General features: G+C 39.5%; 2 protein-coding genes across 3 annotated transcripts in view; one reads left to right on the top strand and one right to left on the bottom strand.

Annotated features, from left to right (window-relative positions):
• BBS4 (Bardet-Biedl syndrome 4) overlaps positions 1-16,203 on the top strand; it is a 136,553-nt gene that overhangs the window by 101,186 nt on the left and 19,164 nt on the right. The window lies entirely within an intron of this gene.
• Positions 1-16,203, bottom strand: part of ADPGK (ADP dependent glucokinase) — a 31,143-nt gene that overhangs the window by 13,981 nt on the left and 959 nt on the right. Inside the window, 2 exon segments of the mRNA XM_016201495.2 lie at positions 6,260-6,322; positions 9,600-9,825. Of these exon segments, the coding sequence (XP_016056981.2) occupies positions 6,260-6,322; positions 9,600-9,825 (289 nt within the window).

Here is a 16,203-nt window from a genome sequence, read left to right as displayed (position 1 = left end):
CAAAATAGTGGAATCCTAATCTAATTTTGAAAGTTATGCAGTAGAGAGGCTAATATCAGGGTTTAGGCTTCTGGAGGGTATGGCCACAATGTACCCAGAAACAAGAAGCTGACAAAACACCCATGTCAAACATGTTAGACAGGTACCTATGAAGCTGTGTTAGGGACTGAATGTTTGTGTTCCCCTCAAAATTCATATGTTCAAGTCTAATTGCCACTGTGATAGTATCTGGAGATAGAACTTTTAAGAGGTAATTAAGGCTAAATGAGGTCATATGGGTAGTAAGGTCCTAATCCAGCAGAGATTTCTCTCTTTCTCTACCATACACACTGAAGAAAGGCCATGTGAGGTCACAGCAAAAAGGTCACAGTCTATAAGCAAGGAAGAGAGCCCTCACCAGAAACCAAACCTTGCTGGAACCTTGATCTTGGACTTTCCAGCCTCCATAACTGGGAGAAAATAAATTTTTGTTGTTTAAGCGACCCAGTCTATGACATTTTGTTATTATGGCAGACTAAGACACACCCTACCCCACTTTTCCTTTTTCTTTACTCACAGCCTGTGTAGGAAAATAGATACAGGATGTTGGAAACAATTCTGTTTGAATTTTACACAGTATAGAAAAAAACCAACCTCAAGGATCACAATACCCTCCACAACTAGGTGACCTGATTTTTGAGACCAGGCTCCCTACTGTACTTAGCTGTTATGTGAACAGGACAGCCTTCCAAATATGAGAATTAAAAAGTACCTCAATTCAAAAAGTTTGGGGGCAGATGCTCTGCAACTTTTCCAAAACCTTTTCTTCAACTCCGACCTGGGCCTCTCCAAGACTATTCCTTTTAGAAGCCATCTCACACTGCTGCTGCTTCTGCCATGCCAGCTCTGGACCTCACTCAGAGCCAGTCCAACAGACTCAAAACCACTGAACGATGCAGGAGGGCTTGGACCAGAATTTAAATGAAAGTACCCAGAGACAACACCGCCATTTCATATCTAATATGCTTCACCCAGAAACTTCAAAGGCATTTTTACTGGCTAATTAACTGTTTGTTTAAAGAGGCACTTTCATGTGTCTGAGAAATCCCAGTTTCTGGGTGAAAATATACCTCTCTCCCCTTGACCTACTCCCTTTCGGCCTTGATGCATGCCCATTACTTGCCAATTCTGAAAAGTCTTGGGCTACCATTTTAATTTTTTCTCTAATTCTTGACTAGAACTTCAGCTTCCAAGATGAGATAACAAAGGCCAATTTACCCTCCTGCCTGAAATAATAACAAGAGAAAACAGGTAAAATATATGAAACAATGGTTTTCAAAACATTTGGACATTAGGCAACAAAGAACAGTGATCCCAAAGAAAGAAGAAAAAACAGCCCTACAAATGCTTCAGCAAATTATCTTAAAAGAGTTTCCAGATACATAATTCTGAAAGAATTCATTATCAGCAGACCTGCACAATAAGATATGTGAAAGGAAATCCTTCAGGCAGAAGGAAAATGATACTGGATGGAAATACAGCTCTGAACAAAAGAATGAAGGGCACCACAAATGGTGCTGGACAAGTAATATCGCTTATTATTTAAATCTCTTTAAAAGATACTTAACTGCTTAAAAAATATTAACATACTTGTAAGATATATAAAGGTAAACTATATAGTAATAAAAGTATAAAGACAAGGGGAGAAATGGAAGTACACTGTTATAAAGTTCTTACATTTTTACGTGGTAGTATCCTATCACTTGAAATCAGACTGTGATAAGCTATGTACATTATAAACTCTAAAGCAGCCACTAAAATAACAAAACAAAGAACTTTGGTAGTAAGCCAGAGAAGATAACAGGAAATCATAGAAAATAATCCAAAAGAGTGCAAAAACAGAGGAAAAAGGGAATGTAAAGAGGTGGGACAGGTGGAAAACAAATAGCAACATGTCAGATTTAAACCTAACTGGGTTTAGCAACAATCACATTAAATGTAAATGATCTAAATGCTCCAATTGAAAGACAAAAATTGTCAAAGTATTAAAAAGCAAGCCCCTATTATATGCTGCCTATGAGAAATATGTTTAAATATAAAGACACAAATAGGTTAAAAGCAGAAGGATGAAAAAAGATATATCTAGTGATATGCTAACACTAATCAAAAGAAAGCTAGAATGGCTATTTTAATCAAACCATATTTCAGAGCAAAGAATATTATAAAATGATTTTCTTTATCCCTGGTAATGATAAAGAGGTCAATTCACGAAGGGGATGTAACAATCCTAAATAGCTATGCACGTAATAACAGAGCTTAAAAATACACGAAGTAAAAAGTTATAGAACTACGAAGGAAATAGATAAGTCCACAATTATAGCTAAAGATGTCAATACTCCTCTCTCAATAATTAATAAATTAAGTAGACAGAAAATCAGTAATGATATCAAAGGCTAGAATAACACTATCAACCAACATGGTCTAACTGACATTTATTGAACACTCTACCAACAACAGCAGAATACATATGCTTTTCAAGTGGGTGTGGAACTCACTATGACAAATCTTATTTTTGGCCATAAAAATGTCTTAATAAATTTAATAGAGAAGTGTACTGTCTGACCACAGTGGAATTAAAATAGAAATCAGTAACAGAAAGATATGTGGAAAACTCTCAGGCATTTAGAAACTAACTAATACACTTCTAAGCAGTCCATGGATGGGCTAGTAAGCAGACTATTTCTAGAAATCAAAGGGAAATTAGAAAGCATTTGAACCAAATGAAAATAAAAACAATGCATCAAAACCTGTGGGATGCAGCTAAAACAGTTCTTAAGGAGAAATTTAGCATACTAAACATCCTAAATCAGAAAACAAGAAAGATCTCAAGTCAATGACCTCCACTTCTACCTTAAGAAACTAGAAAAAGAAGAGCAAGTTAAATTCAAAGTAAATAGAAACCAATAAAATAGAAAAGAAAAAAACAATATACAAAATCAATGAAACCAAAAGTTCATTATTTATGGACAAGATCAATAAAATTGATAAACCTCTACCCAAACTGATCAAGGAAAAAAACATAAATTACCTATATCAGAAATGAGCAATAACTTCATTACAGATTCTAAAGATCTTAAGAGGATAAGGAAATATTATGATTAACTTTATGCCAATAAGTTCAACAACTTGGATGAATTAGACAAATTCCTTGGATAAAATTACTGAAGCTCACTCAAGAAAAGAGAAAATCTAAATTTCTCTATACCTATTAAAAAAATCAAAGTTGTGCCCTGGCTGGGTGGCTCGATTGATTGGAGTGTCATCTGTACAATGGAAGGTTGCAGGTTCGATTCCCAGTCAGGGCACTTACCTAGGTTGCAGGTTCGATCCCTGGTTGGGGTGCGTACAGGAGGCAACTGATAGATGTTTCTCTCTCACATCAATGTCTGTCTGTCCTGTCTCTCTCTCTCCCTCTCTCTAAAAATCAATAAGCATACCCTCCAGCAAGGATAACAAAAAAAGTTGTTATAAACCTCACATCAAAAGTCCAGGTCTACAGTGGCTTCACTAGAGTGAATTCTACAAACATTTAAGGAAGGTATAATATAAATTCTACACAAACTCTTTTTTTAAAAAAAATTGAAATACTTCCCAACTCATTCTAAGGTCACTATTGCCCTGATACCAAAACCAGACATACAAAAAAAGAAAAATACAGGCCAATAGCTGTCTTGGAAATTGACCTAAATATGTAAACCAAAATTTTAGTAAACTGAACTCAACAATATATAAAAAGGATAATAAATACATCAGAACCAAGTGGGGTTTATCTCAGGGATGTAAGGCTGGTTTAATTTGAAAATCAGTGTCATTACCATATAACAAACTGAAAAAACAAAACCCATACAATCATCTTATTAGATACAAACTCAGCATTTGATGAAATCCAACATTTACTCCTAATTCTTGGCTAAAAGTTGCACAAATATATTTTCTAAAGTATTCTCCCCTCTTACAATCTGGCTTATATTCCACCATTCTACTAAATCTGCCTCTGCTATCTTCACCAGGGTCTATTTTTGAGACACAATCTATAGCACAGTCATTAAAAGTATGGACTCTGGAGCTAGACTGCTTGGGTTCAAATCCCAGTTCCAACCCTTATTAAGTATGTGACCTTGAACGGTTTTAACTTTTCCATGCGTCACTTTTCCTATCTACAAAATGGGGAAAATATAACTTCCCTTATAGGGTATTCTGAAGATTGAGTATGTGTATGTATGTGATATATATACACACACATATATAAAAACACTTGAAAGAGTGCCTGGCATACATTAAGACCTATATAAGTGGAAAATACCTAGTTCTTAACTTCTGGTACTTCTCAGATCACATTTTGGCAGGTTAAACTGAATCTAAGAGTAGCACAGGGTGGTGAGGTCATGGCAGAGCCTGGCCTTTGAATGCTGGCTAGGTAACCTTGGGCACATTACTTAACTTCTCCAGACCTCATTGTTCTTCTTTAAAAGGGTGACAATACCTTACTTCATCAGATTGTTGGGAGATTGAGTAACAGATATCTCTTTTCTTTCTTCAATCTCCTACCAAGGCCAGACTTGTTTTACCAGAATGCTTTCCAATGAGACTGATCCGAGGCCCAGTTTCTCCAGAAAACAGCAGTAAATGCTGTCTCAGAGGAGGTCAATATTGAAAAGTCAATCTTATATTAACCCAGGACTTCCAGGGTGTTGTCCTCTGAAAGGCCAGAATTACTTCTCAGGGTCAGGTGTGTGGCCTTTTAGGGATCCACACAAATCCAGGGTTCTATTGGGAACGGGACAGGCACTCTCTAATGAGCTGACAATTGATCTTTTCTTCTCTTTTATCTATTAACTAGTAATATTTCCAATCTTCTCTACTTGGGAGTTAATTACTATCTATAAAGATAATGACTGCAAAATATTTATTTTCCACCCTAATACTTCATGCAAACTTTAATTTTTTTTTTTTTAAACATATCTTTATTGATTTCAGAGAGAGGAAAGGAGGGGGAGAGAGAGGGATAGAAACATCAATGATGAGAGAGTCACTGATTGACTGCCTAGCCCGCAACCCGGACATGTGCCCTGACCGGGAATCGAACCCCGATCGCCTGGATCCTAGGTCGATGCTCAACCGCTAAGCCATGCCCAGCCGGGCAAACTTTAATTCTTCTAAAAATGTGAATGTTCACACTTTAATATGCTCTCCACATCTAAGCACATCCATCTCCTGCTGTACAGTATGGCTCCACATAAATTTTCCCCCCTCAAACTGTTGATCATCTATCTGCACTACTGGGCCCATCTCTGGGCTTTTGATTCTCTGCCCCTGACCGACATTTCTGTTTTTACGCTGGTTCCCCCAAATTGTTTAAGGTTCCTTTTCTCTATTTTCAGTAGCCACGTCTATTCCACACTTGTCAAGTTTGTTTACTCCGAAATCATCTTTGTTAAATCTATCTTCTTTGTCCTCAAGTACGGTCTAGCACCAAGTGATTCCATCTAGTAGCTTTCTGGCTGCTCTAATCCAAGCCTTAATCATTTTATAGGAAGGCAGTACCTCCTTGCTGGCCACCCCTGAAGACTTATTCCACTCAGCAAAAGAAACTTCTTACTCAGATGTTATTCTGAACAGCAGTAATTTTGAATTCTGTTACACTAATGGTTGAAGACTTGAAGACACCCCTCTACTGACCTCCACCTAGTGGACTTCATTTTTCAACATTCTAGACCTAGGCTCACCAATACAGCCAACTAAGTTCTTTCTCATCACGTATAATCCCCAGTCTCAGGAAGTGACTCCAGAGCCTACACGCTCTCAACCATTACACAGTACAGTACTTAAGAATGTGGACTACAGGGTCCTAGGTTAAACAGTTCCATTTCTAACAGTTCCATTAGCTGTGTTCTGTGCTGCAAGCTTCATGTGGAAAGATAGTAACAGTATCAACAACAGTATCATCTAGCCTTAGAGGTTGTAGCAAGAATTAAATGATATAATCTATGTAAATCACTAAAGAAAATATAAGGCAAAGGCAATGTCGGGCACAAGGTAAGCACGGAAGAAGCATTAGCTGCTACTACTCTCCTACTATTATTATATTGACTCCTAACAAGAGGCCCAAGGTCTGGCACATAGTAGGTGGTCTGTATGCTTAATCAGAAATTCATTCTTGCTCCTAAAATTATAAAAAATTAGTGAAAGGGACAGGTTTTAATCTGGGAATTTGACCTACCTTTAGATCTGAGTTGGCTGCAAATTTCTGTCCAATTAAAGCTGCATTTCCTCCTACATAGTGCTGTAAGATAGTTCAAGGTTATTAGACAGTATTTTAACACAACTGTGTTACCAAAGCTTAATACTTTTTTAATTTTGAATTTAGTCTATTTTTCTAAAAAAATTTTGACTTTACAAGGACACACAGGTGAAGCTAATAAAACATTAAACCCACAGGTTAATGGACTATGAGTTACAAGGAAAGGTGAAGAAAACAAATATGCTAACCATGGAAATTAGTATAATTGCCTTAACCATAGATGAAATTTGGCCTTGAGGATCTAGGCAGCCAGAACAGATAAAGGAAGCAGGACAAGTATGCACAGGTCTTATCTCCTACACTGTAATCCTTCTAAGAGTTTATGATTTTGTCACTCTCCTCCTGAAAGTCATCCAATAAACACTACAGTGAACTAAAACCCAGCTCCTAAGTGAGGCACACAGGCCCTTTTATCTGTCCCTGCTTTCCTTTCCTTCATCTCCTACCTTTCCCTTTCATACTATGCTTGCAGTTCTCCAAGTGTGCCTTCCTCTCTGTGTGCCTTTAGCACATGCTTTTGGTTTGATTAGGGTGCCTGCCCCTCTCATATACTAGTAAATCCCTGATCGCTTCTGAAGAACCAGCTGCAATGTCACTTATTCTGCAGTGCCTTCTATTTCCTTTTCCCAACTGCCATCCCAGCCTCCACAACCCCCCTCCCAGACAGGATTATAGAGCCCCTGCTACTCCTACATTCTGAATAAACCCCTACTATAGCCCCTGTCCACTTGGGCTGTTCTCACCTTGCTACATGTGTAGCTCTTTTAGGGCAGAAACTGTCTTTTTCTTACAATAAGTGCTCAATAAATGTCTGTTGCTATATTTTGAGAAAGGAAGAAACACACTGATGTTTTAGGAAATACAAAGGCTTTCCTAGGGGACAATGCTGTCTCCTAAACACATCTCTCAACCCAGGACATAAAGCTGGATAATAGATAATTAAACGCTGCTGTTGCATGTTGCTGACTAAGGATGAGTTCATGTGCTTTGGAAACCTGACAAGTAGGAGATAAAGCTGATGTTCTATTATGAAAGCTGAGAAGCCTCATCAATAGTCTTGCCTGGTAGAATGCTACCACCTCACCTTCCCAGTCCTCAGCCCCACCCAGAGGCACAGACTAAATAAGTAATTCAGTTCTAGATGCTAGACATCACTGTGATCCCAGGGTTTGTGTCAACCAATCACTGGGTTCAGGCAGGACAGTAACAGCTTTCTATGGACAAATTTAAAGCTTTATGTGATGTATAGGCTGAAATTTGGCCTTTAATATGTTAGCCTTAATTTTTTATTTAACTGTAATGGCTAGAATTTTAAGATTTTATGAAGTGGATTTACAGTTTTCATGTAATAGTTACTAACTGCTGTTTATCAGTCAATCTGCCTTAAGGAAATTTGAAAAGGCACCAAATGAAGTGTCACCCTAGTGGAAAAAAATAACACATTTAACTTTTTAAAACGTTAAGAAATAATTTGGATGATCTAAAAGCTAGGTAAAGTTTTGTAGATTTTTTGTTGTTGTTATGAAACAAAAGGCAGGATCAAGGCAGAGAGAATAGAATGGAAATCAAATTGGTGATTTAAATACACCATCATAAAGGCTTTTAAGCAGACTTGTCATCATGTTAGAACTATCAAGATTCTTTCATAAGAGATCAGAAGCTCACTACTGAGCTCAGCTGCAAATTGATTGTAACTGAAATTTTAACAGCTGCTGTCTCCCTTTAAAAACTCAGCTGGGTAGGCCTGTGCCCATTTCTAACGTTAAAATGGGCAGCTTCAAAGAAAAAACAACTTTAAAATTTTAAAAGTTATCAAAATAAAAGTGGTTATAAAAATAGCCTGTGAAAGGTACCAATTAAAAATGGCATTAAGAGCTTCCCCAGTAAGAGTCACACCCAGACTGAAGTGACTAGTCAAAGGAAGATTTTAGGTAAGAAGAATTAGGGGTGAGGTGGGGTGGGGTGGAGAGGAGAGATGTTTAAACAAATAACCAAAACTCAACCTCAAGAGGCATGAGGGCACATGTAGCAGCAAGTATGCTGAGCCCAGGGCAAGAGCCAAGGTCGGTTGGGTTTCCTGCCCCAGCACTGCTCCTTACTCCATGCAAGCCTCGCAGATGTTGTATGGACCTTGCAGGACCCAGAGCTTTGCTTATGATCACCAGATGGGCTTGACTTGGGGGTAACCTAGTTCTATCTCTGACAGGTTCTCAAACCAATGTGCTCAGAATAATAGCATCATTAAAACCAGGAAACTTGCTGGAAGGGTAAATTTTTTAATATATTTTTAATTGATTTCAGAGAGAGGGAGAGGGAGAGACAGAAACATCAATGATGAGAGTCACTGACTGGCTGCCTCCTGCATGCCCCCTCCTGGGGATCGAGCCTGGAACCCAGGCATGTGCCCTGACCAGGAATCAAACTGTGATCTCCAGGATCATAGGCTGATGCTCAACCGCTGAGCCACACAGGCCGGGGGAAGGGTAAATTCTTGGGTCCCATCTCATTTACACTGAATCAGAAACTCTGGGAGCGGGGCCCAGGAATCTGTGTTTTCAACAGCCCGTCCAAGTGATTCTGATGCACATGTTCAACTCTGAGAACCACCAGTTTAGTCCTGAGGTTCTCAACTAGGGGTGATTTTACTTTCCTCCTCTCCCTCACCGTGGAAACATTTTTAACTGTCACGATTGGGGAAAAGAGGAAGTGCTACTGTCATCTTGTGAGTAGTGGCCAGAGATGCCACAAAACATCTTACAATGTGCAGGAAAGCCCCCACAATGAAGAACTGTCCAGTCCCGAACGTCAGTAGTGCTGAGGTGGAGAAACTTTGCTTGGGACCAGCAGAGCAGAGGTGAAGCCCAGGCAAAGGCTAGAACTAGTTCCCTGAACGTTTGGCCTTGTCTTCTGCTCAGGAAGGACTAGGCCATGTTAAGATTACTGCAAGTTATCAGCCACAAGAAATACCCAGTTAGATCTCTTTCCTACCTTAACTTGGGTAACATGCAATTTAAATGGATGAACCAGGACCAAAATTTTAGTAAATATGCTTCATAAATGCTGGCTGAATTGATCTGACTAGAAACAGCCATTAATGGAAGGTAAGATATACAGTTTTACAAAAGAGAAAACATTGCAGAACTAGATTCCCAACTGGGGGAAAATGAAGGAAAAAGTTGCTTGGCTGCTTCTAGGAACCATATAAAAAAGGTATCTTTTCCCACCCTATCTTAACTTACTGCTGGTGAACCAAACAGACCTGGGCTTCTGGGAACTTGGATGCAACCTGGGCAATGTCATGGAAAGTTTCCTTATCGCTGAAGAAGCGTTCTGCAGCTGCTCCCTTCCCCATGAAGTGAGTGAAGGCTTCTTCCAGATCATTCCTTGAATGCAGGATGGAGTGATCTTTCCCATCCCCAGGATTCAGGCCAAGTGCCTGCAAGAGCTTCACCCCTGAGAGCACCACATCCACACATGCATTGACTCTGGAAGGAAGGAGGACAGAGACTGTGAGAGAAATTAGCAGAAGCCCCAGAGCTGCTTTGTATTTAACAACACAGAAATGTTTCAGAGAACTGTATTCAAACAGGAAAACAGATGAAGTGGATCTGAAACATGAACTAGAAAGTAAAGAACACATAGCATAGGGAAAATGATTTTATCTGAATGTATGTCTGACAATCAGAACACAGGACTCTTCAATAGTTTGGCAAACTTTTATACTAGTTACAGAGAGAGGATAGGTGCTCAACATTTCAGAACACATCTATCATGATGACAAATATAACATTTCTGAGAAAATGCTGGTGGAGCCAAACTGTCTGGATTCACACTGGCTGTGTGACTTAGGCAAGTCACTTTCATTTCTCTCTCTCAGTTTCCTCATCTATAAGATGGCATAATGAGTATGTTAACTCATAGAGCTGCTGTGAAGACTAAATCAATATAGACTTAGGAACACTCTTAGTGCCAAGAAGCCGGTGCTGTATCACCTGGATGGCTCTATGGAAATTATAAAGTACTAAGGTGGTCTGGCATGGCCTTTCCTATGTGTGCATGGAAAAGTTCTGGCTTATGTGTCAGTGTTTCTTTGCTAAAAGTCATCCCCTAAAGAAAAGGGCTGAATAATTTGGGTAGCTAGTTGAGGTCTTTCTACATACCCCCTCACCCCCAAGTCACTATTCCTGCTTCTGCCAACTGCGGATATCCTTCTTGGCAGTGGGGCTGGATGACCACAAAGGCAGCTCCTGGGCTCTGAGAAGAGTGAGGCTTACAGGAGGCCAACCAAAATAGCTCCTGGTGATAAGGGTGGCTGGGCTTCCAGGTTAGTTTTGGGCAGCTTTGAAACCAGGTAAACCATCAATAAAGCTCAATGGACTGTATTTTAGTGTGAAGTATATAGCTATGTTTTCCTTCCAGTTGCTTTAAAAAAAAAATCTCTTGATCTGGATGGAGATTAACACATTAAATCATTTATGGTTACAAACTCTAAGAGGAAGAATGAGACTGTGGTAAGGAGAGGAGTTTTATTTTTCATTAGATATATTTCTAATGTTTATAAGCATGCATTACTCTTATAACATAACAAATAACATTTTTTGGTTTGTTTTGTTAATCCTCACCCGAGGAAATTTTTTCTCATTGATTTTTAGTGGGAGAGGGGGGAGAAAGACAGAAACATTGATGTGAGAGACTAGGATTGGTTGCCTTCCGTGCACGCCATGACTGGGGCCAGAGATTGAACCTACAACCCAGGTAGTTGCCCTTGACCAATGAACCGGTGACCCTTCCGCATGTGGGCTGACGCTCTAACCACTGAGCAACACTGGCTGGGGCAACAAATAACAATTTTTAAAGGTCTGTATGTAGGCTAGATATTATTTATAACACTCAAGTAAGGCTTACAAGGTCAAGGAAGAGACACATCCCTCCTCATAACAAACTGATTGCATCCTCATCATAAGAATTCTTGTATTAATTCTTTCCCTATGGATCCCATATTTTTGAAAAGATTTTTGCCTAAAAAATTTAAACATTTAAATACTCATTTTCTTACTCTTTTCAAATCAAAGGCACATAACTGGTGACCAGCTTTAGCATGCCTTTTATAGCATAATACACACTGACAAGCATGTGGCAGGTGCTGAACAATATATTTAAAATAAATTCCTTTCACAGCCTTATGTGATAATAAACCAAACACACCTTGTAAACTCGTCCCAATTCCACTTCATACAGTGTCCTGTATTTCTACCAATGCAACACTAGCTTTCCGGAGGGTAGAATCTTTATAGGAATACAGGTATCCCTGGCTCTCAGGCTCTAGTAGGTTTCTGAGTTTCAGACAGTGAGAGTTTGGATAGCGAGGGATACTATTTCCACCAAACAGTTCTATCTGGGAAGCGTATCCAAATGGATTTGGGTTCTGAGTCTGGACAGCAAAAATTCAGATACTGAGAGATAACCGTATTTGGAAATAGTGACTTCAATAAATACATCACCTTCATATCTAGTTCTGCTGAGACCTTAAACAAAGTTTGATTCTTCAAAGATGATAATGGAGGAAATTTTCACAAAAGTAAAAAAACAAAACAAAAACAACCTGAAAGAACAACATTCAGCGTTTTGCAACACAAGATGAAACACAACGGGACTAATTTAGAGTTTAAAAAAATGTAACTACCATAGCAACATTTTTCATCCCCCTCCCCAATCATGGGAGAAAACAATCTTATAGAGGAAAACTTTGTATGTGGTAGCTTATAAAGATAAAAAGCTCACTGCCATCTATTATGTGCGAAACTCAGTATTTTTGCATGTGCTTTCCAATTATATATTATTAAATTTTAACCAGAGCAGGAACCTTTCTCTGCACTTACCTCATTCAACAGCATACTAAAATGTAAACGAGCAATGTTTACAGGTTAAGGTGTGTTATTATCAGGGGAAATAAGGGGAGGGAGGGGGACAAAAGAATCAGAAGACAAAATTATGCTTACATGACAGACAGGATTTCACACTTTAGTAAGAAATGTATAAGACCGCAATGTTTGGAGAAAACACAGACACAGATGAAATAACTGGAAAATAAAAGCAAGGCAACAGATGCTGAATGCTCAAACAAGAGGATGAAAGGGCAAGCAGAGAGGGAGCTGGGAGCCTGAGCTTCCTTGCCTATTACTGGAAATGGGTTGGGAGCAGAGAAGGGGGCACAGTTCCCTCTTCTAGACTGAAAGTTCCTTAAAGGCAGGAACAGTGGTTCTTATCACTTCCCTTCTGTTTCATCGTCTGATACTGAATTTCTGAGGATTCTTGTAACACCACACCTGAGATATTATAAGAGCTAATCATCATCACTATAAGATATGGAACTGTAGAAACCCAAAAGGGCAGAGGCAACAGTCCCTGTGCTGAACCCTGGATGGTGCTCTGGAGAAAGAACACAGGCAATTTCAGACAGATCACACCAATTTGCAAAATGTCCTATGACAGGAAAGTAGTCATCACTACATTCTGCTGAGAAAAGCGAGTCCTCTAACATTCCAAAGGCCATGGGGAAATAAGGGGAGGGAGGGGGACAAAAGAATCAGAGGAGCCAGTTTCAAACCCAAATTTATCTGACACCGAAGCCCATGCAGGAAGCATGCACAAGCAAAGCTGTGAATGAAGGGATTAACCTTGTTTGGACACAATAAGAATGTTGATCTTGTCAGAATGGAGTGTTTAAACAGGGGAGAAGAGCAACATAGGTTTCAAAAGTGAGGGTGAAGCCAGATATGGGGGAACATAAACTATTTCCAAGGATAAGGGACTCATCATTCACCCAATGAGCCTTAAGTATCAGGGTCTAATTTGAAGCAGGGAGGTGGGACATGCTCTAGAAAGATGTGGTGGTAGGCTTGGCACTTACCATTTTCTTGAAACCTATCCTTTATTTCTCTGGTCCCGATCCACCAACCTGACATGCCAGTGCCTCCCCAAACGCCACCCTTGCCATTTACCTTCCCTTCTTGTTCTCTTCCTGTGTGATGCTATCCACTCTCTGGCTTCAACCTAAGTTCTGGGGTCTCCAAAATCTGCAACCAACCCTGGTCCTCACTATGCTCCTAGCCCCAGCCTCTTGTAATCAGCAGCTGTGGCTCCGTTTTACTTAAAATGCCACACCATGTACATATCCTCTCTGCTGAAATCAAACTGGTTACCTTCTACCACAAACTTGTTCCTTTTTCTTAATCTCTAATGGCAATAATGTGGCATGAACATGAAGGAGCCAGGAATGGGTCTGAGTTGGGCCTCTGGCACTTGCTAATTGTGGTTTCAGGCAAATCGTTTCTAAGCCTCAGTTTACTCATCTGTGAAAACTGGATGACAGTATCTACATCTGCCTATAGAAGATTGCTGTAAGATCCTAAATACTAAAAATCTGTCACGTTTGACAGCCTTTCTTTACTCTAGCACTTTCAACCTATCAAATCTCACATTTGGCCCATTGTCAAGAAAGAAAAGGCTCTTTTCTCCCTTCACACAGACCCTACAATAGCCTCTTAACTAGCATCAGGGTCTCAGTCCTTTCCTCCTTATGGATCACATTAAATTTTGTGTTTTGTGTGAGTCAGTGTGTGTGTGTGTGTGTATTCTCCAGGGTACCTCAAACTACAACACACGTCGAAAATGGGATTCTGGTATAAATACTGCACCTTCTCCTGCCTACCCCTTGCACATCCCCATCTTTAGGCTAAAAATCCCTTTTACTAATGAGAAATGTCACCAATGGATGTGTTACCCACAAAAATGATGTGAAACAGTCAAACACATTAGAACCACTGTTCAAAACCCACCTTTCATATCTCCACCAGTTATTCTCAGCAAAGAATTTTGCATCATTTACCTCATTATAAACAAACCCATCGCCCACCTTGGTATTAAAGGCCCTTCTTGGCATCATTTCTTGACATCTCTCTACCATAAGGTCCTTGCAATAAACACAGAGACAACTTTCTGTTCCCAAACTATGTACTTTTTCACATTTAGCTCTCTCTGCCTAGGTGGATTTATTCCCTCACCTTCATGTGGAGAAATCTCACTTCTTTTCCAGGGCCTATCCCATGCAAGTCACTACAGCAGAATATATTTTCTAAGATGGCCACAAGTGTGTCCTGATACATGGCCTTATGTAGTTACTTTTTTCACAAGATATTGATAAATGAAACTCTTTAAATTTATTTTAACTGCTGTATAATATTCCATCGTGTGGCTGTACAAGTTTGTTTATGCATCTTCCTGTTTCCAGCCAAGAGAAAAAAGCAGATTTTGAATTTGTGCTACTACAAACAATGCTTTAACTAGGAAAAACAAAAAGGTGTCCCATTCCACATTCTTTTTTACAAAGTGTCGCCAACATTCTTCCCATCAACGTGTGTTCTATGTCCCCTCCCCTTAAAACCAGTTGGACCTGTGACTATGGTAGAAGTGACACTATGTGCTTCTAAGGTTAGGTTGTAAAAGGCATTAAGGCTCTGCCTGGTCCTTTTGGGACATTCCAGCCACCTTATGAAAAAGCTAAACAACTACATAGCACACCTGTTGGTATTCAGGTGCAAACCCCAGGTTGTAGCTGACAGCCACAATCAACTTTTAAGATGATCCCAGTCCCAGCCACCATCTGACCAAAAGTGCACAAGACCCCAAGTGAGAACTGCCTGGTGGAGCCCAGTCAAATCTCAAAATCATGAGAGATTAAAATAAAATAAAAAATAAAATGACCATGTTTTAAGCTACCAAGTTTTGAGGTGATCTGAGATATAGCAATAGTAAATGGAATATCATCTTCGCAGATGGAGCTTTTCTTCTTGAAACCTCATCCTAGAAAAAAGTAGTAATCCTTCTTCGGGACACAGGCTACCTTGTTTTTACTACTAGTTCGGCAAAGCACGTTTCATAACTGTTATGGACAGCATTGTGTCATTTCTTCCTTCTGACCCCAATTCATATGTTGAAGTCTTAACCACAAATGTGACTGCATTTGGAGATAAACACTATTTGAGGAAGTCATCATGGTTAAATGAGGCATACTCCAACAGGAATAGTGTCCATATAAGAGGAGGAGGAGGAGACATCAGGAATGCCCATGCACAGAGGAAAGGCCATATAAGTACACAGCAAAAAGGTGGCCATCTGTAAGCCAGGAAGAGGATTCACTAGTAACCAACCTTGCAAGCACCTTTACCTTGGCCCATCAGCCTCTAGACCTGTGAGAAAATATATTTCTATTGTTTAAGCACTCTGCCTGTGGTATTCTGTTATGGTAGCCCAAGCAGATTAATATAATAATGAATATATGTTTCCAACAAATGGGGCAAGGACCTTGCTTCATTCATCTCTGTATCCTCGGAACCTAGTGTGGACCTGATACATACCATGCAGTTGATAAATATTTGTTGAATGAATGTGCACAAAGTCAGAGGCCAATGAAGCTGATAAGGAAGTGGGTGAAAGGGCCCAAATTTGAAAAAAGAGGTAAAAGTTGATACATCTAAATAAACAATAAATGTGCTGATATAAAAAGTACTAGCTAACATTTGAGTGCTCTTTAAAGTAGACACCATGCTAGATCACATAGATTATTTACTTAATCTAATCGTCAGGATAACTTTGCTCTACCTTACCCTTCCTGCCCCCAAGAATCACAAAAACTAATAAAGCACTTGGTAGAAGGCCTGCTTTCCTATGGTGCATTGGAGGTGATGGCAAGATATTCAAGTTGAACTGAGACAGGAACTAAAGTTAATGTAAAGGAAATAATTACATTCCTGGAGAGGAATACAAAGAAGGCACTGTGTTTTGGGAGAACCCTAAATATGCAC

This window comes from Miniopterus natalensis, chromosome 1, assembly GCF_054644295.1.
Source record: "Miniopterus natalensis isolate mMinNat1 chromosome 1, mMinNat1.hap1, whole genome shotgun sequence".
NCBI lineage: Eukaryota > Metazoa > Chordata > Mammalia > Chiroptera > Miniopteridae > Miniopterus > Miniopterus natalensis.
This window is presented reverse-complemented; position numbering and strand designations above follow the sequence as displayed.